We start from the raw sequence: 24613 nt of genomic DNA, 5'->3' as shown, positions 1-24613 counted from the left end.
CTCCGAACCTACCCTGAGAGAATTCTCAGGAATACAAAAATGCACTACTTTAGACACTTACATACATGGTACGAGGGAATATATATCCCTTTTACACGCAATCAACCAAGGATCAGAGAGAAAACCTCTGCCTTGGAAAGACAGGTTAGTGACAGAGGATATCAGGGCCCTTAAAATTGGATGTTAAGATAGCCCTAATGTGGGCTAATATAAATGCAAAGCAGAGGACCCTGAAAACATGGAGAGGTAATAATATCAGGATGGTAAGGTTCCCAGAGAAAATTGAAGGAGCTGACCTGACAGAATTCACAGCAATGACTACTAGCCACTATTGGTAATGACAACCTTTCATTATTATTTACATTAGAATGAGCACATACACTTGGTCTCCACCAGCCCTGCCCTCCAAGCAACCTGCCAAAAATGTTAATAAGACCCCTTCCACACTGAGGGCATTTTGCAGGCCCTATAGCGTTAAAAATAGCTCCTGCAAACCGCCCTAAAACAGCTGCTCCATGCACTCCAGTGTGAAAGCCCGAGGGTGCGCTGGCAACGTGTCAGAAATAGTCCAGGCAGCAGCTTCTTTGGAGCAGTAAAGGAGTGGTGAATTCACCGTTCCTTCCCATTGAAATCAATGGGGCAGCGCTGCTATACTGTCGGCAAAACACCCCTGCAGCAGCTTTTTTGCGGGCGGATTTAACCCCTTTTTGGCCGCTAGCGGGGGGGCTAAAACCGCCCGCTAGAGGTCGAATAGCACCGCTAAAACTGCAGTAAAGCGGTGCTAAAAATAGCGTTGCTTTACCGCTGACACCTGGGGTGGCACAGTGTGAAAGGGCTCTAAGTTTACTGAACTACAGAGACAAATAAATTATTCCTTGTTAAGCCTATAAGATCTATAATCTACTCCTTAATGGTTCCATATAAATTGACTTTGACCTCTTCCCAGGGTTCAGAAAAGGAAAAGCAGAGTTTTGGAAGTGAAAAGGAGCATACAACAAAATAAACTCTGATACTTCATGATGTATTTGACAAAACTGCTGGAAATATTGAACCAATAATTACTATTTTTAAGTAGCCTTTGCCAGAAGAGTATAGCAGTGTACATAGAGTTAATTTAGAATCAGATAATAAAGTGGCTCTCTGTTAAACATAATGTGTTCATCAACACACAAAATGTAAAATTGTTTGTCACATGATTAAATGCAGAAGAGATTTGCAGTGTTCACGCTGCAGATAAACAGATAAACCATTATTGCGCAGTGTGAAATGGTACTGAATTCAACATAAATCAATACTTCTTAGAATATTTAAATCTGAAATAAATATGCTCCTAAATGAGCATATGACAATTTGACAAAAGCAGAATTTCGTTTTAATAATGCTAATTATGAGATCATTATGGGCCTGTTGGCGATTCTCTTGGATGACTTATTTTTCTCTTGGATGCTGGCGAAGCGCTGTAAAATGTTGACAGCAACACTTTATCTTTAGCTTTGCTCTGCGCAATACATTTTGAAATAACAGAAAAACTGTAAAGCAAATTGGAAAATAACAGTGTTTTCCCAAATGAGTAGTCAGCCCTAACATAAACCCAAGCACAGTACAAAATAAAAGTTCCATGGGTATAAATGAACCTGTTTTCAGTGAGTGTCTCTTTTTAAACTGGCAATTTGTACATTAAGCCTTTTTGCAAAAAAGCTTTTTACAGATACGTATTTATATATTGTCTGTACAATAATATTAGAGCATGTATAGAAAAACAGACTGGGGAACCTGGCTGCAAAGAGCTGTATAGAGCAAGGATTAAATTGAACCCAAAGACACAATTTGAACAGAATCTTCTAATGTGAACATCTCCTTCACTTTGCAAAGATTTCCTATTAATTCCTGTTGTGTTCATGGGGCAGGATATAAGGAGAAATATCCACAATGGGACACAGAAGGCACATAAAAAAGACAGGGGATTTAACCATTTTCTACTTTGTTCACAATGTTAAAAGCAGTTATGGCTTTAGATCTAGTATAACATTAACAATGCACTGACTCACTGTAATTGTTGTTTATCAGATAACTTTTACTGCAGTTTTTTGGCCACGGTTTTCAGTTTTGGCTTTTGGGTGTTGTAGAAACAATAGTTTCAGTCTTATATTGGTGCTATATTAACTTGATAGTCTTCTGTTCATCTTGACAAGCTAGGATAAGTTTAACCACTTCAATATCAGGCACTTTCACCCCCTTTCTACCCAGGCCAATTTTCAGTTTTTAGTACTGTCGTACTTCGAATGACAATTGCGTGGCCATGCAACACTGTACCCAATTGACATTTGAGTGGTATGAAATGAAAATATGGTGGTATTTAAAGAGGAGTCCCCCCCCCATGCAAGAAAATAAAGGACAGCAGCTACAAATACTTATTATTAGGACACTTACCTGTCCAGGGTCCCCGCGATGTCGGCACCCCAGCCACCATTCATGGTAAGGGAAACTGGCAGTGAAGCCTTTCGTCTTCACAGACGGTTCCCTACTGCACATGCGCAAAACGTGCTGTGCTTTCTAATTGGCCCGGCAGAGGAGGAAGGAGGAGGGGGGCAATACTTCTGAGTGACGCATTGTGGCGCAGTCTCCCAGAAGTGAGGAAAGGTACCTGTTCCCCCCTTCCCCCTATAAGGTGCCAAATGTGGCACCAGAGGGGGGGAGGATGCAGATAAGCGGAGGTTCTACTTTTGGGTGGAACTCTGCTTTAATCATCACTGGGTTTTTTTTTTTTGCTAAACAAATAAAAAAAGACTGAAAGTTTTGAAAAAAATAATGTTTAGCTTAGTTTCTGTTATAAAATTTTGCAAATAAGTCATTTTTCTTCTTCACTTATTTGCACTGAAGAGGCTGCACTGATGGGGCACTGATAAATTGCACTGATGGGCACTGATGAGACTGCACTTCCTGACCGACAGTGTATGTATACATACGTTCTCAGGAAGTGGTGGCGATATCTGGATTATGGCTGCAGCTGCAACTTTTGTTCCCTGATCATCTCTATGGGATATACACTGGAAACAACAAGAATTTGTTCACTTCTGTTTTGTTACTCTTTGTTTACTAGCTGTTAACAGTTTGTGTGATCAACTGCTTTGGAGGGCAGAGGAGAGATATGGGGTCTAATGCCAGGTGTACATGGGAAGATTTTTTTTTTGTTCAACCCAGCAGGCTGAACGGAAAAAAAAGCCTAAGGATTGCCATACTAACACATCCAATGTTGGTGTGGCAATCTTCCTGCTGAGCTATTGTGTTCTGACAAGCGAACTGCCCCACCCTTGGCAGAACACAGTGATCAGCACTGGCAGCCATTGATCCGTTGCTGGTTTTTCAGCATGCTCGTTCAACAGAAGCTGGTCGTTTATTTTTGCTGAAAATTTGCATTTAAAAAGATGAAAAAATGACAACTATCACCAGTTTATTCTCCAGGGCTTCTGCTTAAAAAAATATATAGCACTAGGGCCATCGTTTGGAATCCCAGCCATGGCACTACCTGCATGGAATTTGTATGTTCTCACTGTGCCTGTGTGGGTTTCCTCCAGGTCCTCCGGTTTCCTCCCACACTCCAAAGACATGCTGGTAGGTTAATTAGCACTTGTCTAACTTGGCTCAAGTATGTGTATTTACTTAGTAAGCTCCTTGAGGGCAGGGACTGATATGAACGTATAATATATATGTAAAGTGCTGCATAAATTTGATGGTGCTATATAAGTAACTATAATAAATAAATAAAATGTTTGGGGGTTCTAAGTTATTTACTAGCAAAAGAAAAAAACAATGTGAGAAATGTCAGAGTTGGACTGGTTTCAAAGTGATTTTAAAGCAGAACTAAACCCTCCTATCTTTTTCAGCCGAGGAAGTTGCCATCTCAGCCATTGTTTATTCTTTACCTGCCATGGTGCTGCACATGTGACCAGCCATTTGATTGTTTGGCACAAGCAAATATGACAACAGCTTTCCTAGCATGCTGTTAAATTGATTTGTTTAGTTCCACATACAATTGGACTACAAAAATGAATATACACTTGAGTTAAGAGGTTATCTATAAAAAAAAAAAACTTTTAAGTCTGGCTGAAAACTCTCTTTAAAATAGATAAATACATTCCAGGTGCATCAAAATACATGGTGTGCAAAATCTTACAGCTTGTTTCATCAGCTTGAAAAACAGCCACAGCCTAGATCATGGGTCTTCAAACTACGGCCCTCCAGTTGTTCGGGAATTACAATTCCCATCATGCCTAGTCATGTCTGTGAATGTCAGAGTTGTACAATGCCTCATGGGATGTGTAGTTTCGCAACAGCTGGAGGGCCGTAGTTTGAGGATCCCTGGCCTAGATAAAAAAGCCCATTCTATGCCAGTATGCTGCAGAAATCAGACCTTTGTCTCTATTGTAAAGAGTGGTCGTCAGAGAGCTGATACACCCTCTGCCAAGTCAGGACTAGATCCTTCCAATCAGCAGACAGCATCAGCTTTGCTGATCGCAGAGCTGTGGCCCTGATTCAGGCATTAGCATGGAATCATATCGGACTTCTGCAAAGAAACTACTGATTTCACACAGAGAGCAAGGCTTCTATGCCATATTCTGGCAGGGGACAGGCTTTTCTACTTAGCCTGTGGCTGCTATCTAAAGAAAGCAAACTAAGAATTTGGGCATCCTTTAAAGGGTAACTCCACTTTCATGGGGAAAAAAAATAAAACAGCGTATACAATTGCGACACAAGTCATATTGTAATTAAATGCTATAAAAAATTACCTTTCCTTTTCAATCTGCAGCCGCTGTAATTTTCTGAAAATGCAATACAATATGGCTATCTGAAGTTATTCTGTACACAGAATGTGTACTGAACACACCCCAAAAACATAATTCCCTGTTTATGTGATTGGCCCACCAATTTTCCCAGAAGTCTACACTAAGATACAAGTCAGAATTCAGGCATCCCCTGCAACAAAAATGTCATTTTTGGTGAGATATTTCCAATAGGAACATGTCTAAAGGGATGCAGACCCAGCATCCTTCTTCATTAGTGCCCTGTCAAGTGCACAGCTGATTGATATTTATGAAACCACTCTCATTAGACCCACTCAGCCCATGGGCACAGAGGAACAAACAGGGATTTCTTCAGAATAACAAAAAGTAGGAATCTGCAACAACGTTTGTTATAATCCTTGTAATGTACATAGATCACCCAGAGGGGAATGTTTTTTTCTCAACAAAAGTGGAGTTACGCTTTAAATTAGCTGATTTAAAATGAAAGTTGAATTGGGCTTTAAAGTTCTGCATACCTGTGACGGATTCTTCATAAGTGGAGCTTGTAACAGCACCAAGGGAGCTGGAGGATGTACTCTGAGAAGGCGTTTCTGGAATGTAGCAAGGACGCAGAACAGCTTCACTAGTGCTGCCATTTTTTCCATTTCCGTTATGGCCTAAAAAAGGCAAGCATACAGTTAAAGTGATTGCAAAGCTTTAATTATAAAAAACAAAAGAACAAATATGTCATACTTACCTCCACTGTGCAGCTCATTTTGCACAGAGTGGCCCTGAACACCGTCTTCTGGGGTCCCTTGGGCTCCTCCCTGCATCAGATAACCCCCTAGGAGAAGAGCTCTCCTGGGGGGTTACCTTGCGGGCATGCTCCTGAGTCCATCATTCGGCGTTCATAGCCACCGAATGTATGACATGGCCCTGCTCCCAGCGCCCACTGCATTGGATTTGATTGACAGTAGTCAGAGCCAATGGCTACGCTGTTATCAATCTATCCAATCAAGCGCCGAGAACTCTGGGCAGAGGGACAGCGCAGCATGCCCCTGACGGGTGAAGCTCCAGGGCTCATGTAAGTAAAATGGGGGGGTCACTGCCAGGTGTTTTTTCCCCTTAATGCATAGAACCCCATTTACAACCCCTATAATCACAAGATAATACTTTCCAGAAAAGTGAAATCAGTTTTAATGTTTTCAGCTACTATTCTGCAGTTACAGTATGCGCTGGCAAAGCATAACTTTTAATGCTACTATTGTAAATGTTGCTTTGTAGCCTTTAGTTAGTCTTTATAAAAATATTTTGTTTGCTTTATTCTGCATCTTAATATAGGAGTTGATGTGGAATAAATGTGGTCTGATCTTGCTATCTCAGTCACTAATATCTAACAGATCAGGTTTATCAGACTACTTTAAAAGACTCACATGGCTAAAACATCTGCTTAAATCTGAAACAAGTGGAATGCTGGACGTAGTCTTATGATGACCACATCTTTTAGATTATGTTGGCTTTGTACAGTCATTTCAGTTCCACCCTAAACAATCCAAAGTTTAGCTTGAGAGCACAGTGTCTAGAGAGAATTGTAATTCACTGTGTACTGTATTCTCAGACCTACCTGCATTAGAGTTCCTGTTAAGTCAGGTAGGCTGACCTTTACATGCTGTTTATCTTAAAAAAAAAAAAAAGTGTATAGGCTTCCTAGTATCATTGTATTTTAAAAACAGGAATTGTGTTAGAATTATAGGGAGTGTGAGGGCTATGCCGCGTACACACGATCGGAATTCCGGCCAGAAAAAGACAGATGAGAGCTTTTCATTGGAAAATGCGACCATGTGTATGCTTCACAGGGGCATCGTTGATGATCGTTTGAGTCGGAACGCAAAGGGATGGCTATCTGAGAGTCTCATACTGCCTTTTTTAATGATTTTATGCTATTTTTATTACATTTTTCCTTTTTCATGTTTCCTTGATTGGGAGATATTTTCCAATAAAACATTATTGCCTGATCTGCACTATATGGAGCACTTTTTTCCTCCTTTTTCATGATAATTTCGGTACTGGTGAGCACTGATGGGGTGAATTATGAAGCTTTGGACGTGTGCTGAGACCACTTGCGGCTGTTAACATATCCCTGGGATCGGGATCGTGTCATTTCATTCAAAGACAACCACCTGCCATCTTGGTACCACACCCAAAAGACCACCATCTATGGGCATTTGACCCACTGCCAGATGGTATGCGTGTCCACCTCTGCTGGTAAGAGTACCTCATTAAGTTTCCATATTACTGATGTTCTCCGTGTTATAAGCACCACTCCCATGTGCAGTCATCACCTCTGAGACGCCACGGTTGATTTACATCTGGATTTAATTCCTCACATTGACTTACATATTCTATTTTTTTACTAGTCATTGGACTTTAATTTGCACATTGCACTGTATTGTTCACTCTGTTTTTTTATTGATTTCTATATGGTTATTATAAGCCTCAGCGCTACACGTTTTTTGTTCATATTCAACTTTGTTTGAGTGTTAGCAGCTACAGAAATGTATTTATCTTTTTTTGGTCACCACCTCTTTTTTTTTCTAGGTTTAGCGCGGTGTTATCCCTTCTTTTTTAGTGTGAGGGTTACCGGGAGGGTGAGTGTGAGAGTTATGGGGGGTTGAATGTGAGGGTTACAAGGAGGGTAAGTGTAAGCCCTTGTACACACGGTCGGACATTCCGACAACAAAATCCATCAGATTTTGTCCGATGGATTTTGTCCGAAACTTGTGTTGCATACACACGGTCAGACAAAGTTGTCAGAAAATCCGATCGTACATAACGTGATGACGTTATTTCGTTAGGACAGGACTACATTCAGGCTAGTAGCCAATAGCTTTGGTCTAGGAATTTGATCTGAGCATGCGTGGCACTTTGTCCGATCGGAATTCTCTACACCTAATCGGACAAAGTCTGACCGGATCATGTTATCGGAAAGTTTTATAACCCAGCTCTAAAACTTTGTCCGTCGGATATTCCGACTGAAACAGTCTGATGGAGCCCACACACAGTCGGATTATCTGACATCACGGTCCGATCAGACATTTTCCATCAGAATGTCCAACCGTGTGTACAAGGGCTAAGAATTTCAGGGGAGTGAATGTGAGGGTTACAGAGAAGGTTAGTTTTTGGGTTACAAAGAGGGTAAACATGATAGTTAATGTTACACGGAGGGTTAATGTGAGGGTTACTGTTAGGGTTACAGTGCTGGTTAGTGTGAGGGTTAGTGGTTAGATTAAAGGGAGGGTTAGTGGGAGGATTACAGGAAAGTAGCAGAAAAGTAAGCATGGGTGTTAGTGTTAGGGTCACAGAGAAGGTAAGCCTAATGGTTAGGGCTAGTTTACATTTGCTTCCAAACAAGGCTTTGGACAGGCTTTGTTAAAGCACTCTTAATGCCAGTCAAAGCTCATGTTACTAAAATAATTAATTTACAGTCCTGTTTACTTTAAAAATGATACCCCATGTCACTTTAGTGGTGCTTCAAAGTGTCTTCAAAGCCTCGATAGAACTCTATGACAAAGCTCGCTTGGAGCACCTGCAGCTTTTAAAGAGGCTTAAATTTAGCTTTAGCTTTGCTTTGTTTTGGAGAAATTGCAGGTATGAGACATCCACACACACACACAGGGCATCTGTCAAGCTTCAACAAAGCTTAAAAGAGCATCATAGAAGCATCACCAACGTTCCACCAAAGCATCACTGAAGCTTAATGGAAGCACCACTGAAGCTTCATGGAAGCACCACCAAGGCATCAAAAACACATTGTAAAAGCACGTTGAAGTGGTAGGCACTTTAATGTGTGTTGAAGCCAAAGCAAGTGTAAATGAGTCCTTAGTGGTAAGATTAGAGCTTCATTAAGGTTAAAGTGAGACAGACATTACCTTAAGGTAGCAAACCTAAAGGGATCATCGATACACTATAAATGATGGTCTGAAAGGACTAAATCTGCATCGACTATATGTCTTCTTGCAAGTGGGTATCTAGGCAAATTCTACTACAGAGTATCCTTTATTATAAAATACAATTGGATTACATTCTCAGAAAGACAGCTGTTGATATTCCAAAAGATCTTCTAGCGCGCAAACCAAGATCCAAAAAAACCTCAACCAATAAAAACTTTGTAAAATAGATGTCTTGTTTTTACATTCACTTTGTGTTAATCATTCCAAATACTGTGATTTCTGTGGGCTAACCAGAACTTAATGAACTTGATCTGAGCTCCAGCTTATAAAGAAAACACAGCGGGTGCACTCAGTGCATCACTAGAACCTAACGTTTTTTGGCACCATATGGTGGAAACACAAACTTCGATGTAAACTGTCAAACAGATGCCTATAAAACTCAGGTGATATCTCCACTCAATAATAATTAAAATTTACAAGATTTACCACTTCTTAGGATGACCTGCTGATCAGTCCGATGACAGGCTAAATAAGGATACACTGTGAGTATGCAGTTTTCAGCCACAGCAGCAACCTGAAGAGGAAACCTAAAAGTAAAATAAACATGATTCAATGCAATTTAGGAAGGGTTTAAATATTAATTTACAACAACAAATAACTTTACCTTTTAGCCTTGTCTTGAAAGCAACAATCAATATACATTTCCTTGTAGTTCTACCATAAAACATTAAAAGCTGTTAACTGTTTTGTTTACTTTATCAATAACTATATCAATTGTGGAAGAAAACATTTATATATTTTTTTGTATTTTCATTCAAGATAAATGCACTCTTAAGCCCAGTACACGTGATCAGAAATTTGGACCAAAAATACCACTTTCAAATCAATTGAATAATCTATTGATAATCTGATTGTAAATACACAGCTTTTGAGAGACGATCACGATAGTTCATTCAAAATTACCTGAAGGGACAAACACAATTTTTTCAAAAACAGCATGCAAAAAAAAAAAAAAAACGAATCATCCGATCATTCATTCGATATTTTCATTGTGTGTACGAGGCTTTAAACTGGCCATAGATGGGTAGAATTTTGAAAGTTCTAGGGGAAAGAAGGTTCTAAGAAAGAAAGTTTGTTTTTCTATTCATTAGTAGGTCAAATCAATGTTTGATTTTTACCGAATTGACAAGAATATTCAAAGGAACAAGATGGAGAGTTTTTCTTGAATGTAGGAATTTCTAACAGTGTATGTGGTTTTCACTTAGTAAAGCACTTTCATTCCAAAATCAAATGTTAAAAGCAAACAAAATTTTTGGAACAGCAAACAAATGTTCTGAGAACGTGTTGAGAACTTCCGTACAATTTTTCTTAGGACTTTTGCCTAAGAATTTTTGCTTGAAACCCTATCTATATACAGTGGGAATAGAAAATAATCACCCGCTTTAAAATAATCACATTGTGTTGCTTTGCAGCCTGAAATTAAGACAGACAGAGTTTTTCTTTTATCCAGCTGTATTTACTTGTTCAAAACCCCCCTTTCTACTCCCGCAGCCTTCTGGGAAACTTCCACAGTCCCAGAATACTGCGGCCTATTCACAAAGCGCAGCATGCTTCCTGCATGTGCAGTAGGATACCGGCTTCACTGCCAGTTTTTCAGAGAGTATTTCAGAGGGAGGACCCAACCTGTCTTTTTTTTATCTTTTTGTGTAGCGTTCCCCTTAAAATACATACCAGACCCTTATCCAAGCATGCAGCTGGACAGGAAAAGGGGGGACAAGCAAGCACCCCCCTGAACCATACCAGGCCACATGCACTCAACATGGAGGGGGTGTTTTTTGTGACAGGGAGGGCTCCCCCAAAGCACCTTGTCCTCATGTTGATGGAGACAAGGGCCTCTTCTCCACAACCCTGGCCAGTGGTTGTAGAAATCTGTGGGTGAAGGGTTTATTATAATCTGTAAGCCCTCTTTACCAAGGGGGGCCCAGATCCTGCACTCCCCCCATGTGAGGGAGGGAGTAGGGGGTACATTGTACCCCTACTCATTCAACAACAAAAGTGCAAAAATAAAAATAAAAACATGGAGACAGTTTTTAAAAAGACCTTTATTAAAAACAAAGTAAATCCAGTAGCAATCATGATAAACACCACAGCCGCCAACCAGGTAAAAAAAGCTCTGCATTCGTTGCTTGCCTCCCAGCATCTACTGCCTGACAGCTCCGGTTTCCAGTGCCAACTGTAAATAAACAAAGGGGTGGGGTAGCCTGTCAGAGATGTTAGAAGCCAGGAAACAAGCAATGGGTGCTGAGTTGTTGTTTTTTTACAGGTCGGCAGCAGCGTTCATCGTGATTGACGCTGGATTTACTTTGGGGGATATTATTTATGTTTTTGGTTTCTTAATAAAGGACTTGTGAAAAACTGTCTCTGTGTTTTTATTTCTGTTTGACACTTTTTTGGTAAATGAGTAAGGGAAAAATTTACCGCATACTCATTCACATGGGTGTTGGGATCTGGGGGCTTCCAGATTCAGATAAGCCTCCGGCCCACAGATCCCCACACCCACCGCCCAGGGTTGTGGGGAAGAGGCTCTTGTCTTATCCATGGGGATAAGGTGCCTTAGGGGGAGCCTCACCTACCCTAAAGCATGTTGAGGGCATGTGGCCTGGTATAGTTCAGGAGGAAGGTGGAGCTCGCTCCCCCCCCCCCCCTCCTGACCTGCTGGGCTGCATGAACAGATAAGGGTCTGGTATTACTTTGGGAGGGACTCCACGCTGTTTTTTTTTTTATTTCAGCATGGGGCTCCCCTTAATTGGATTGGGAAGGGGGGAACCCCACACTGTTTTTTTTATTATTTTGTTTTTTTAATGCCAGCAATAGTTTGTTTATATTCTGCTGACAGCAGATGAGCCATGGTTGTTAAGGACGCGGCGGCCAGCCCTGCTCCTTAACCTGCTATTCTTCACACAGTATTCAGAGCTGATCAATATTTTCAATTCAATCCAAATTCAAATCTGTCCAAAAAGTTGGAATAAATACAACAAAATGAATCAACAAAACTAAATTAGCAACATAACAAATTTATCCTAAGCTAAACAGGTTTCCATTTTGTACTTGCCTACTATTTTCCTACTTAAAGCACACACAGCCTTTTTTTCTCTTTCACTGGCTCCAAAGAACAATCTAGGGGTTCTTTTTAGTGTTTTTTATTGGGAATAACAAACTAGGTTGGGAGAGGGAACATGGGACACCCTGATGAATTGCAAAACTGAACAACTTGAGGACTTGACGATTTCTGGCTGCTCTGCACAAACTGCTGGCTGCACTGCACAAACTTAATCTCACAGGATCTCCTATACTGTTGGAGGCCTGTACTCCTTCCAGAGTTAAAAGTTACACTACAAGGGGTTTATTTACTAAAGCTGAAGAATGCAACATTAGGCTCACTTCTGCATAGAAACCAATCAGCTACCAGGTTTTATTGCAAAGCTTAATTGAACAAGCAGAGGTCGGAATCTGATTGTTTTTTATGCAGAATTAAGCCTAATGGTGCACTCTCCAGTTTAGTAAATAAACTCCACAGTCACTACTTCTCAGCAATGGAGTTGCTCATTTATTTAGCTAAAGGGTCAGGGAGGGAGATGTTGACTCACACCAAGATAGGACAGATGGACTCTTTCCCACCAATTTCCTCCTGCCTCTTCCCAGTGAGCTTCTCTAGACCCAATTTTATCCCTGGACTCAAGTTTGCAAATGGCCTAAGCCTAGCTGGGATCTCGGTGTCTTCCTAACGGATGCTTTTAGAAAACTTGCCCCAGAGGCAGAGCCCCTTCACAGGGGTCCGCTCCAGCAGGACTGGACCCAGGAACTCTGCCACTGCTGCTCAGGCCTCAGCCCAGCTAACTCTCTCACCACCTTTTGGGCACACCTCCCTAGGGATTGGCTAGAGTCCCATAATTATTTAGGCTGCATACCCTGTCCTTCCTCTTAGAATCTAGAATCCTCTAGAAAACAGGGGGAAGCAAGAGAGCATCAGCCTGTGAAACACTAAGCAGCCCTAAACATTAAGCCCCTGCACCACTGATTACAGGGGAGCCAAACTAAATTTACCTAGCAGTCTGCTCTATACTAGGAGGGTGCAACAAGTATATAGGAGCTCCAAAGGCAACAGGGCATTTTGTTTAATTGACTATTGAACTCCACAATGCATTTTGGAGATTGTATTACAGAAGTGAACTCAGACTACACAATTTGGGTTCACCCTGATGATAGAGAAGCTTACTGCTGCCCTCCTTTTGTGGGACTTTTTTTTTTTACAGACTGCAATGTCTGCCTCACTCTATATGTAGAAAGAGTTGCTGGGGCAAGTCCTAGTGTTTCCAACCAAAGATGCCAAAGACTATACAATTTGTTAATGTTGTCTAAATGGGGTAAACTGATTTTATTAGCATTAAGTGTAGAGTTTACATTATCAATCCCCTTTTCCAGAGTAGGCAGTGATGGGGACAACCATCTCTGTACTATGGAATTTCTAGCTATGCACAATAAAAGACTCTTTCCACTGTCATGTGTAAACACCCATTATCAAAATACTCCTCTATGAGATTCACATTTGAGTACATTGGTATATACAGCACTTTGTTAACAGTGCTTACCACTTCATGCCCCAATAAAATCTATTTTAATATTATAATAACATTTCTATGTGCAACTGTCTAGTTATGTGTTTCTCAAAACAGGGTTCATCTTAAGGTTGCTAGGGGTTCCTTTAGTAGCGAGCAATGGCAAATTGATCTCCCACCTACGCTGACCCCCAGTGACCTCTACATTGACCACTAATATTAGATTACACCTAAGTTTTACCATTTGGGTTTCAAGATTAAAATTTTCGGTTTCATTATTCAATTAATTAAAAAAAAATATTATTGAATATGATTTTTTAGGAAGGTGTTACAATTGATCTTCTCTGAATGTCAAATATGCCCATAGGTACCCTGCATTACTTATTACTTGATTTAAAATGTTCTTCAATTCATTGATCAGGCTAATGTACCATGAGCTGTAAGTATATTCATTTCTAGCAGGAGTTCCTCAAGGATAAGGTTGAGAAAAGCTGCTCTAGCTTTTTATCTATTTAGTACAATAGAATATTGTTATAAATGCAATGACAGATATATTATTGCGCCTCAAGTGGGGCAACAAAATAACTAGCAAATAAAAATCAGCACTTATGAAAGTTACCTAGTGATATTTGCTGGCTCTGTTCACTCCAGCTGTATTTCCTCTGAGGCAGAGATAGCAATATAAGCTGTTCTCCATCTCTGCCCATGATTAAACACTCTGCACTGGAAATCTCCAGAAAAGGCAGGCTTAATCACCAGCTGTCAAATCTGCTTACATTCCCATATGGACGTTGGCATGCAGCTATGTGGTACAATTTACAACAATACTTTTTTGTTTTAATAACAGATCCACTTTTTATTAATTGTGAAAGTGCTCACAGACTTATTTTCAATTTGTTTATATTGAGCAATATTGCAAATTACATTGGATCAGCCTTTAAATAATCAAGCAAAATATATAATGGTATAGATCAACAAGTGACTTTTAGCATAATATAAAAAGCATACTAAGCATAATAATAATAATAATAATAATAATAATAATAAGCATAATAAGCATAATAAGCATAATAAGCATACAAGAGGCAATCAGAAAAGTTACATACCATAAATCTTTTCCCCAGTTGGGGAGTTGCACTTTTTATAAAATATAAGGGGTAAAGAAAGAGAAGGGAACTAAAAATGGATGTAAAGAAACAAAAGTAACATAACAGACACCATATTATACCAAAACAAGAAAGAACTCCATGAGGCAAGATCCTATTGGGTCTTCAAATTATGTATCCCTTATCAGGAATATACAAGACCAACACTTCCAATTATTATTACATTTTTGTAGTCAGTCCATACTGTGTGCTAGTAACTGTTCATATTGGTCAGATTTTTGCACATTTTTGATCATTTCCAAAACATGTGGGGCTATATTGTTTTCCAGAGTGATGCTATAGCCATACGGGCTGCAGTGAGGATTTGGACAATTAGAAAATGCAATTGTTTAGGAATTGTATCTAACTTGTGATGTTGGAGAGCCTTCTGAGGTGTTGGGGGAGTGAAGAAGCCAGTGACCTTAGAAATCAAGGAAAATATTCCATTCCAATAGCTGTGAAGGCTTCTGCAATTCCACCACACATGAAATAAAGTTCCTATGTCTTCACAGCCTCTCCAACATTTTGAAGTAGAATCAGGGAACATTTTTGAGAGCTTGAAGGGAACAAGACAGCTTCTGTTAAGCATTTTTAGGAAGTTGTCCTAATGTTTTACACACCTTGATGCTTTAAAAGTAAAGTAGCTTGTTTCCATTCTAGATAACTAAAATTAGTGCCTATATAATTTTTCCCAAGCCAACATAGGGGCTGTTTTGGTGCAGCTGTCATCGAGTTGTAGATGGGCATAAAGCTCACTGGCTTCTTTTGTATAATTTTGCCTTCAGGCATATTCATAATCCCACATACTATGTTAAATGTTGCCAAACAAAACAACCACTGAGTGTTACTGCACCTAAGAACTCAAGCAAACTATGTTGGCTCCAGCCTGCCTATTTAAAAAGAAAAACAGAGATATGTCATTATTATACTGCAGGACCAAAATCCATCAGATAGCTTAATAATAATATTCTTCCAATATAAAGCTTGCTGGAAATATGTGCTGTGTTTATTAACCCAGTTGGCTAAAAGGAGAAGAATAAAATGAGGAGATTAAAATTTTATGTACAACAGCCCTTTTCTTTTTACTGAACTTGAGTTTATTATATATTGCACTATATTAAAAGTAGCTTGTAATTTAGGTAGCATTTTAAGTTGCAAAAATTAACTTACTGTTCTTTTAGCTATTTAAGATGTAGTAAAATAGCCCCTTTATTTGTTTAACCGCTTGAAGGCCAGTATGTTAAATCGACTTTCTGTTTAGGCCATTTTTTAGTATTCAGCAATGTGATATTTTGACTAACAATTACTTGGTCATGCAACACTGTAACCAAATGAATGATCAAAAATAATTTTTTGAGACAAATAGAGCTTTCTTTTGATTATATATATATATATATGTGTGTATTTATTTTAGGGTCTTTTTGCGTAGAGATACCACACGTGTAAGACTTTCAATATTTGGACTGATTGTCTACTGGACATTGTATCTTGTGTATCACAAAAATCAATCAATATTGTATCAAAAAACACTATACTTGGTTTGGAAACAAATTGATCTCGAAACGAATGGGATCCCAAGCCGCTTCTTGGGGGCACTGCTCTCCTCCCGGACACAGAATTGCTCCCGTAAGGGGTGTCTAGGTGGAGAGGAGATCCTCGCCAAATTTTGGGTCGCGCTCTCTAGCTTGACATTTAAGAGGTGTTCGCACCAAGGGTCATCATCTGGTTGTCTACATAGACCTATGTATAATGTTCATCCAGTTGCTAGTTATTTTGTATGCTACCTTTACAGTTGATATATAAGAAAATGTTCGTCATGCGATACTTGTAATATGTGAAAACCTAATAAAAATCTAACTTTAAAAAAAAAAAAAAAAAAAAAAAAAACACTATACTGTAATATTAGTTTCCGCACAAGTGGTCGAGGAAAAAAACTGTGTGGCATCACCTGTAGCATTCACCATTCCTATAAGCCAAGCAAGCTTAGCCTACGGGTATATGTCTTACCCCAGGAATGCAATGTTCACTGGCCATGAAGTACATGAGGTTGTACAAAGGGTTCTTGTTGTTCCAGGAGTGCAGTTGTTTATAGGTGACAGCTGGGACTTAATCTCACAGGAATGTAGTTAATGGGGCGTGTGGATGGGTCAGTTCAAGCGGCATGTGTAGACATGGTCAGTAAACAGGCAGCAACTGTGGTCAGTAAAAAGGATCAGTGCAGGCAGCAGGTAGAGGCAACCCTGCACTGATGTGGTAGTGATCAGGGACACTGTTGATGGCTGCACTGGCTCTCGTGACACTGGCACTGGTGTGGCTAGCATCATTAATGTGAAAGCAATCATTGCCACTGTTTCTGGTTTACACTGGTCTGGTGACACAGACTGGTGTGGTGGTGATCAGGAGCACCACTGATAGCTGCACTAATCTGGCAACACTGCAATGATGTGACTAGCAATCAGGAATGTTTGTTGCTGACTGCACTGGTCTATTGACACTGTCACTGGTGTGGCAGCTATCAGGAACACTGTTGCTGGCTTACACTAGTCAGGGGGCACTGGGACCAGTGGGACTGGTGTGACTAGCATGGCTAGCGATCAGGAACACTGTTACTGACTTACGCTTGTCTAGTGACACTAGGACTCATGTGGCAGCAATCAGGAACACTGTTGCTGGCTACGCTGGTCTGGTGACACTGGGACTAGTGTAGCAGCAATCAGGAACACTGTCGCTGGCTTACACTGGGCTGGTGACACTGAGACTGGTGTGCCGGTGATCAGAAACACTGATGCTGGCTTAAACTGGTCTTGCTCTTGACACTGCGACTTTTGTGGTGGTAGTCAGGAACATTCTTGCTGGCTTCATTGGTTTGGTAACACTAGGACCGGTGTGGAGGCGATCAGGAACACTAGCTCGGTCTTACACTGATCTGGTGACACTGGGACTGGTGTGGCAGTGATCAGTAACACTGTTGGTGACTTACACTGGGCTGGTGACACTTGGACTGGTGTGGTGGTGATCAGGAACACTTATGCTAGCTTACACTGGTCTCGCTTGTGACATTGCCATTTTGGCGGTGGTCAGGAACATTCTTGCTGGCTTCATTGGTTTGGTAACACTAGGACTGGTGCTCTCTTATCTGTCACAAAACCTCCAGCAGCACTGAATGCCCATTCGGAAAGCACGCTGGATGCAGGGCAGTCCAGCAGCTCTATTATATACTGGGCAGGTTCTAGCCAGTGGTCTATACTCATGACCCAGGAACCCAGTGGATCGTCAACTAGAAAGGTCCCCATATCTGTTTTTGACCCTAGATAATCTCCCACCAAATGATGAAGATGCTGCAGATGGGATGTGGAAGCTGACAGCCCTGGGCGCCGAGGACTCAATTTTTTTTTAAAAGCATCACTGAGGCAGCCCCCTTCTCCACTACTCCTCTCATGACTAACAGAAGTCTCAAAACAACATTTTCTACTAGACGGTAACCTACCAAAGTCAAGAAAGTAGTTACATAAACCATAAGAGATTTAATCTTTTGCTCCCTCTGTGGGGATGGGATGATTGCTGAGACTTCGTAACAGTGGTCAAGGAGGGTTGCCAACCAGTAGTGGTCCTTCTCATTGATGCCTCATATTCTTGGGTCCTTTTGCAGATTTTGAAGAATGATGGAGCCCATGCATCACAAGTTTGCAGAGGCATGAGAAGCACACTCCTCGGGGGCACTGTGGATTACAGTATCTGGAACTGCCTCCTCCCAACCACATACTTCTCCCAAGGATTCTGGGATGGAAAACCATCTGTTAAGGGTTGATGTATGTCCTGCTCTGCTTCAATGCCTCCAAAACTGCCAGATTATTCCTCCTCTTCCTCCTCCCTCTCCTAGTGTGTGTTCTGTGGTGTAGGAAGAATGGTGTTTGCATAAAGCGGGCATTGAGAGAAAAGGAAGTCCTTCTCTTCCTTTCACTGCTCTGCCTCGAGTGTCCTGTTCATAATGCCATGAAGAGTCTGCTCCAGTCACTGATGCATGCATTGTCACAGCTCACCATGCATTCTTTTATCAGCAGCCATTGGCGTAGGGAAAAAAGCTGAGCCAGCCTGAACCTGTTGTTGTGCCATACTCACACTCATACTCAATGACGGCCCAGGCATGGCACATGTGCCAACTTTCCCTGTATAAGGGTGGACAGGAGGCATGTGCCATTATTGTACACCACAATTCCTGGCATGGTGTAACCCACCCCGGGGCTTGCCCCTGCAGAGCTGCCAGAATCTCTGCTCCGGTGTGGCTCCTGAGCCCTAGATAAACCAGCTGAAGAACTGCATGGGCACCTTTCAGCCTGACTCATTGAATGGATGGCTTCCTTTCATGCCATCCATTGTGTACAATTGTGTTGCTAGCTGTGATTGGTCACAGTAATCACAGGGTACAGACAGGGCCAATCACAGCCCATCTGTACCATGTGATTAGCTGTGGCCAATCACAGCTAATTACAACAAAACACACTACATTAATCAGTTTTGTTCAGTAAAAATTGTTGGTTATACCAATAAAATGCATTGGTATAACCAATCATATTGTAAAAGAAAAAAAAGAAAACAATAATCCTGACCACTTCTTCAGAGTAGCACAGTGTTACTGGTCACAGTGTGTTAAAAAAAAAATCCAAAAATATATATATTTTTTCTTTTACATATTGTCCACACTTAACGTTCTTGATCACCGCCACACCCGTTATATGATAACGATCCCTCAGTGTCCGGGTGTCTCCATTCAGCTCATCCTCCTCCTTTCACTGCTCCGTATTCTTTATGCCCAGGATAATCCCCTTTAAAATTATGGCTTCTGGCGATATGATGGATCCTCAGAAAGAACAAAAAGCAGCTCCCATGGTGCAGTATTTTTAATCACCAAGATTCATTTACCATTTATCCATATTGGACATTATAACCTAATATATCTAATTTAGTGTGAGGGGGCACTCACTATGTTTTTCCTCGTGTTTCCCAACATTAGAGGAGGCATAGCGTGACCCTGTCTCCCCTTCACCCAGAGGGCTTTTTCTTCTGATGGTTATAGTATTCTGGGGAATAGTTGGTTTTGGAGATCCCTTTAATATTGATATAGCTCACAAAATTTGAGGTAGCGCCCTGGGCCCTATTCTTTCCATATATAATACTTGTATATCAACAGTCTTTTTGGGGGCTGTAGATATTTAGAGCGGCAGCAACCATTTTTAAACCAAAGCGCAGTAATTTATATAAATTTTTACTGATTTGGGATTATTTTCACCCAAAAAATTGGAGCAGAATACATTTATGAAGAAATATTATTTGCAAAATTTTATAACAAATTTTTTCCAAATGTTTGGTATTTTTTTGTTTATTTAGCAAAAAAAAAAAAACTAGTGGTAATTAAATACCACCAAAAGAAAGCTCTATTTGTGTGAAAAAATGTAGAAAAAAGATTGTATATGGGTACAGTGTTGCTTGAACGTGCAATTGTCATTCACAGTGCACCACCGTTGAAAGCTAGAAAAAATTGGCATGGGCAGGACGGGGGTGAAAGTGCCCTGTATTAAAGTGGTTAAAGAAGATAAGACATTGCATAGGGCACATTAACACACTGGAGGTATTGAAGGGTTAAAACACATGAACAGCCCTTAATTATGTATTATTGAACACTTGTTTCTTTTATAGTTCCAATTAGAGACTAGTATTTAACACATTTGAAGAGCCTACCAATCTAATTTAATAATCACCCATGCTTCAATGAATTCAAATGTTTTCTGGGCCATAAATCTTGCATCCCTAAAGATATTTCACACAGCTTTACCCTGAATAGCATCATATTACAACAATATTTGCTTATGGTTGGCAAAATTGCCAAAAGTTTGATGACTCTTTAAAAGTAATGCCCCATATACACTATCAGATTTTCTGCTGATTTTTTATTTCAGGTTTAACAAAACCATATAGTGCAAGGGCCTGCCTAATTGCATACAAATTGAAACTCCTAAGGTTTGACCTCATATTATATGGTTTTGGTAAATCTGAAGGAAAGACTCAGCAGAAAAACTGATAGTGTGTATGGGGCTTTAGAGTTGTATCATAAAGCAAGAGAGTTATACTGTCCTGGAGGGAAAAAAAAAATTGTAAAAAGTTTGCTAGATGGACATGTATACTTTATTTAAAAAAATAAATAAATAGGGGATTTAATACTACTTCAGGCATTCTAATAAAGCTTGACATCATGAGCATGAGTATGGGAAAAAAAAAAGAAAACTTAATGATTACTAATTTTAAGTGCACATGGGAGAATAAATAAAAAAGCAGCGCTATGTCTTGCCCAGCAGTCAAATGATGTCATAAAATCATTCAGTGACTTTTAGAAACAGTGATGTGTAGAAGGTCAAACAGCTTTCTTGAATTCAGTACCTTTGTATTGATGCATATGACTGTTCATTTTTTCTGACCTCCATTTACCAGCTCACATTACAAGGTTATTTATCTCAGCTATGTGTATATTTTAGTTTGCAGACCTGCCATTTTTGTTTTCATCCTGGAACTATTCATATTTAAAATGCTATTAAAGTAAGTGAAAAATATTTCTGCCGTTGCATAAGAAATTTCCTGTCTTTCATCTCAAGGTTTTACAACAAGATGCCCTAGCCTTTAGTCAGTTTTGCTGAAGTGCAGGTCGATTAATCATGAACAGGTGATCTCTGCCTTTAGATAAAATATACTTTCAGCCACCTCCGCTTGATGGGAAATTAAAGTCTAATCCCTCTGTTGCCACCTTTTTGAGCTTGTCATGTTTCATTTCTTGTTCAGCTTGTGCCATATCTACCTTTGTAGCACTCTTTTTTCAGATATAGTACATACTAGACAGCTGTGTAATGGACTGACTTGTATATTATTTGTTACCTATGTTACAACTGCACATTAAATTACACCAGTGTTCAAGCTATAGATATAATGCTGCACTAGAGGAGGGTACAGAAGATACACAGTGTCTTGTTTCCTTTGAAAGCCTCTACTGAAAGAAATACATCAGCTGACAGTAAAAGTGCTTGTTTTTATGGCTATTAGGATGATCCAATGCATTCAATGGTCTAGAGCTAGTGTGCAGATCAGAAGTTCTGGCTTACCTCTGACTTAAGGTGGTTGTAAACCCTCTCCTATAACCAGTGAAGTTAACAGCCTCAGATGATACACAGAGATTAAACAAATCTCCCTACATACGTTTTACATGTATATCTGCTGCCTTTCCCTTTCTACACTCTTTAGAAAGCATAGATCAAGTTAGAAATCTTTCCTACTCTTCTAGCAGTGGGTGTGGCAAATATGATCCCAGGAAACTTTGGAGACCAATTTCCTACTAGTGAGTGATTAGAGTGGACTTGAACTCAAAAAGTGAAGATTTGCTATGTTATTCAGGACATTAGGAAATGTTAAGTGGTACTGGCCTTGCTGGCAGCTCTTATATAAGAAGGCATATATAAGATGGCCGCCTTCACACAGAGTCACAGTGCAGTACATGTGCAGAACATGGCATGGTAAGTCAGTAATAGGCAAAAGATTAGCTGCAAGAAGACCACAAGCAATACGGGTGACTAGTCCTTTGCCCTATGCCTTCCTGTCTTCTTTTTTTCTGGGCACAGCTTCCAGAGTTCAATTCTTCTAATTCTTCTAACATTTCTGGAAGCTTGCACAAAGCTTCATATGAAATTTCAGGCATCAAAAGTACAGTCTACAGATTAACTACAATGAGATATTTACATTTGCAGGGGTGCATGGGATACACTTATTTTTTTTTATATATTTTTCTTTTTTTTTACAATACTGGGCTATTCATGTGAATATGCTATAAATACACTGCCATCGTTTTAAAATGGCAAGGTCTCTCTGGGGGGTATATGTGTCAAGGTGCAGTTTTTTTAGCATTCCCTTTGGTTCAATTCTAGGCCCTGACAGTTGAATCTACACCCCACATATATTAACATTTTTCAATATAATTAATAATAGTCCTATTACAGGAAAAGAGTTCAGTGTAAAGGAAAAAGGAAAGCAGCAGTAAAAGAAAAAAAAGTCATAAGACAGACAGTGAAATTGAACAATATAAGTTCTATATCACTATCTTGAAAGAGCAAAAAGCATTTGTTACCCATCATTCGGCTGCTTGCATACTTATTTCCCTAATGTGTACTTGCAAAGAAGTTACAGAAAATAGGCAATAGTCGTTAAATATATTATGTGAATCAACATTTGCAACCTGCTGGTAGCCAAAAAAAGCTCAAACTCCCACTGTGAAGACTAAAAACTCATAAGCGCAGGAAGCTCATTTTCATTAAATATACTCTGTGATTTTGTCATCTATTTTCTACTAGGCGACAGCTACCGAGTAGAGTTTTTTTTCTTATTTTTAATCTCTTCTAATCCTGTAAAGCATAATGACATTTTCTTCAATGGGAACAAAGTAGTGCGGCATATATTTATGGAATTAGATGGAAACTAATTGATGAGTACTGAACAAAATTCTTTGCAACTAAAATGATAAAAATATAGATCACTTTTAGTAACATAAACTGGATTTTTGCCAACTCAATCCGTCCAAGATTTTATCTTGAACAGAAAACAATTAAAGAGTATATTTACAATAACTTTATAGGAAGTGCAAGTGCCTTTGTTACATTATTCTGTGATTCTAGCCATTCGAAACAACAGTGGCATTAAAACTAAAAAATGTAAATCTATAAAACAATAGGATGAGATATCCTTTTGAGTATTCTTATGGGAGCTCTGGGGGAAAGGCAACAAAAGAATGTCTGTTATAGAATTTATGCTTACTGAAAGGAACTTCACTGCTGAATTATTAATCGACAAGTAGAGTTTTAAGAATAATAAATGTATGAATCATCACTAGTCCTAATCTATATTTGGCTCGGGAATGCGGAGGTCTCAAATATAAAATAACACTTGTCCGCTCCCCATAAAAATAAATCAAAGGTTAAAAGTGAGGCCAAGAAGCTTTGATGTTGAAGCTTTGCACTAAAATGCTTGAGGGAAGGATGCCAAAATGGTAAAATATTCTCCATCCTGTATTATACCATATATTTAAAGCATTAAACAACAACAGAAGTGCAGGTATATACACCTGTATCTTTTTATCCGCTTTCATTGCCTAAATGACAGACAGTGAAGATATAGTATTTTTCTCAATGCATTAAATGATATCATTTTATATTACTTCACGTTTCACATCTGTGAGTGACAATGTTGCGGAGTTTGACATCCACCCACCAGATCTGTCTTGCTTTGGCAGCCTTCACTGATCACAGCAGCATCTTTGCCCACCAATGTGCATCTAGCACAGATTCCTGCTGCGTGAAAAAAAAGCAGCTTTCAGTTGCCATAGAGGTGAACAGAGGTTCTCTATCCAGGGACAGCTGTTGATGGCAGTCAAAACAAAACTAAACTAGAGGGCATTAAACTGTGGGCTTGTCACTCATTGAAATTAAGACATACTGATCATTATAGTATTGTTTCCATAAAGTAAAATCCTTTTTTACATGAAGGATGACACAAACGCTTATACTCTGAGACTCAGGTCTGCTTTACTCTTCTAAGCTACAAAATTGGGTAAGAAAGACTTTGTTGAATCACATTCTGAACTCTCCATATGCAGAGCATGTAAATAATATAAAAGGAGGGGGGTTTGGGACTTTAAATGAGGTGGGTGTTGGTGGGTAAAGGATAAGTCGATGTTTGAAAAGATACTTTTATTGTCGGGCCAACTGGATGCACCCGATTCTTAGATGTTTCATTGACTTCTATAAATTGAACTATTACTGTGATCTCAAAGTGTTTTTAGAGTCTAGAATATAGAGTGTAATCAGATCATGGAACAACGATATATTATTTAGCATATATTACTATGCATCACTGTTGGCATACTTGGAACTCTACGACTTTATGGTTTCTTTATAGTTACTCTGTTAGCGGCGTAATCTTCCTCAGGCAATATATATTCAGTCAAGTAAAAAAAAAAGGCAGTAATATTTTATGTTATCCACAGTATAAAGGAGCTTATGAGGAAGTCAAAAAAGTAACAACCACCTTGGGTG

The 24613-nt window shown here is 39.6% G+C and overlaps 1 protein-coding gene across 2 annotated transcripts in view; it reads right to left on the bottom strand.

The window, feature by feature from the left end:
- Positions 1-24613, bottom strand: part of CFAP47 (cilia and flagella associated protein 47) — a 681345-nt gene that overhangs the window by 464957 nt on the left and 191775 nt on the right. For both annotated transcript variants that reach the window (XM_077482554.1, XM_077482555.1), the window contains exons 28-29: positions 9218-9318; positions 5318-5458 (exon numbers count right to left, since the gene is read on the bottom strand). In XM_077482554.1, coding sequence (XP_077338680.1) covers positions 5318-5458; positions 9218-9318 — 242 coding nt within the window. The remainder of the gene's footprint in view (positions 1-5317; positions 5459-9217; positions 9319-24613) is intronic.

This window comes from Lithobates pipiens, unplaced genomic scaffold, assembly GCF_037356315.1.
Source record: "Lithobates pipiens isolate NorthernLeopardFrog02 unplaced genomic scaffold, aLitPip1_a1.2 Scaffold_16, whole genome shotgun sequence".
NCBI lineage: Eukaryota > Metazoa > Chordata > Amphibia > Anura > Ranidae > Lithobates > Lithobates pipiens.
This window is presented reverse-complemented; position numbering and strand designations above follow the sequence as displayed.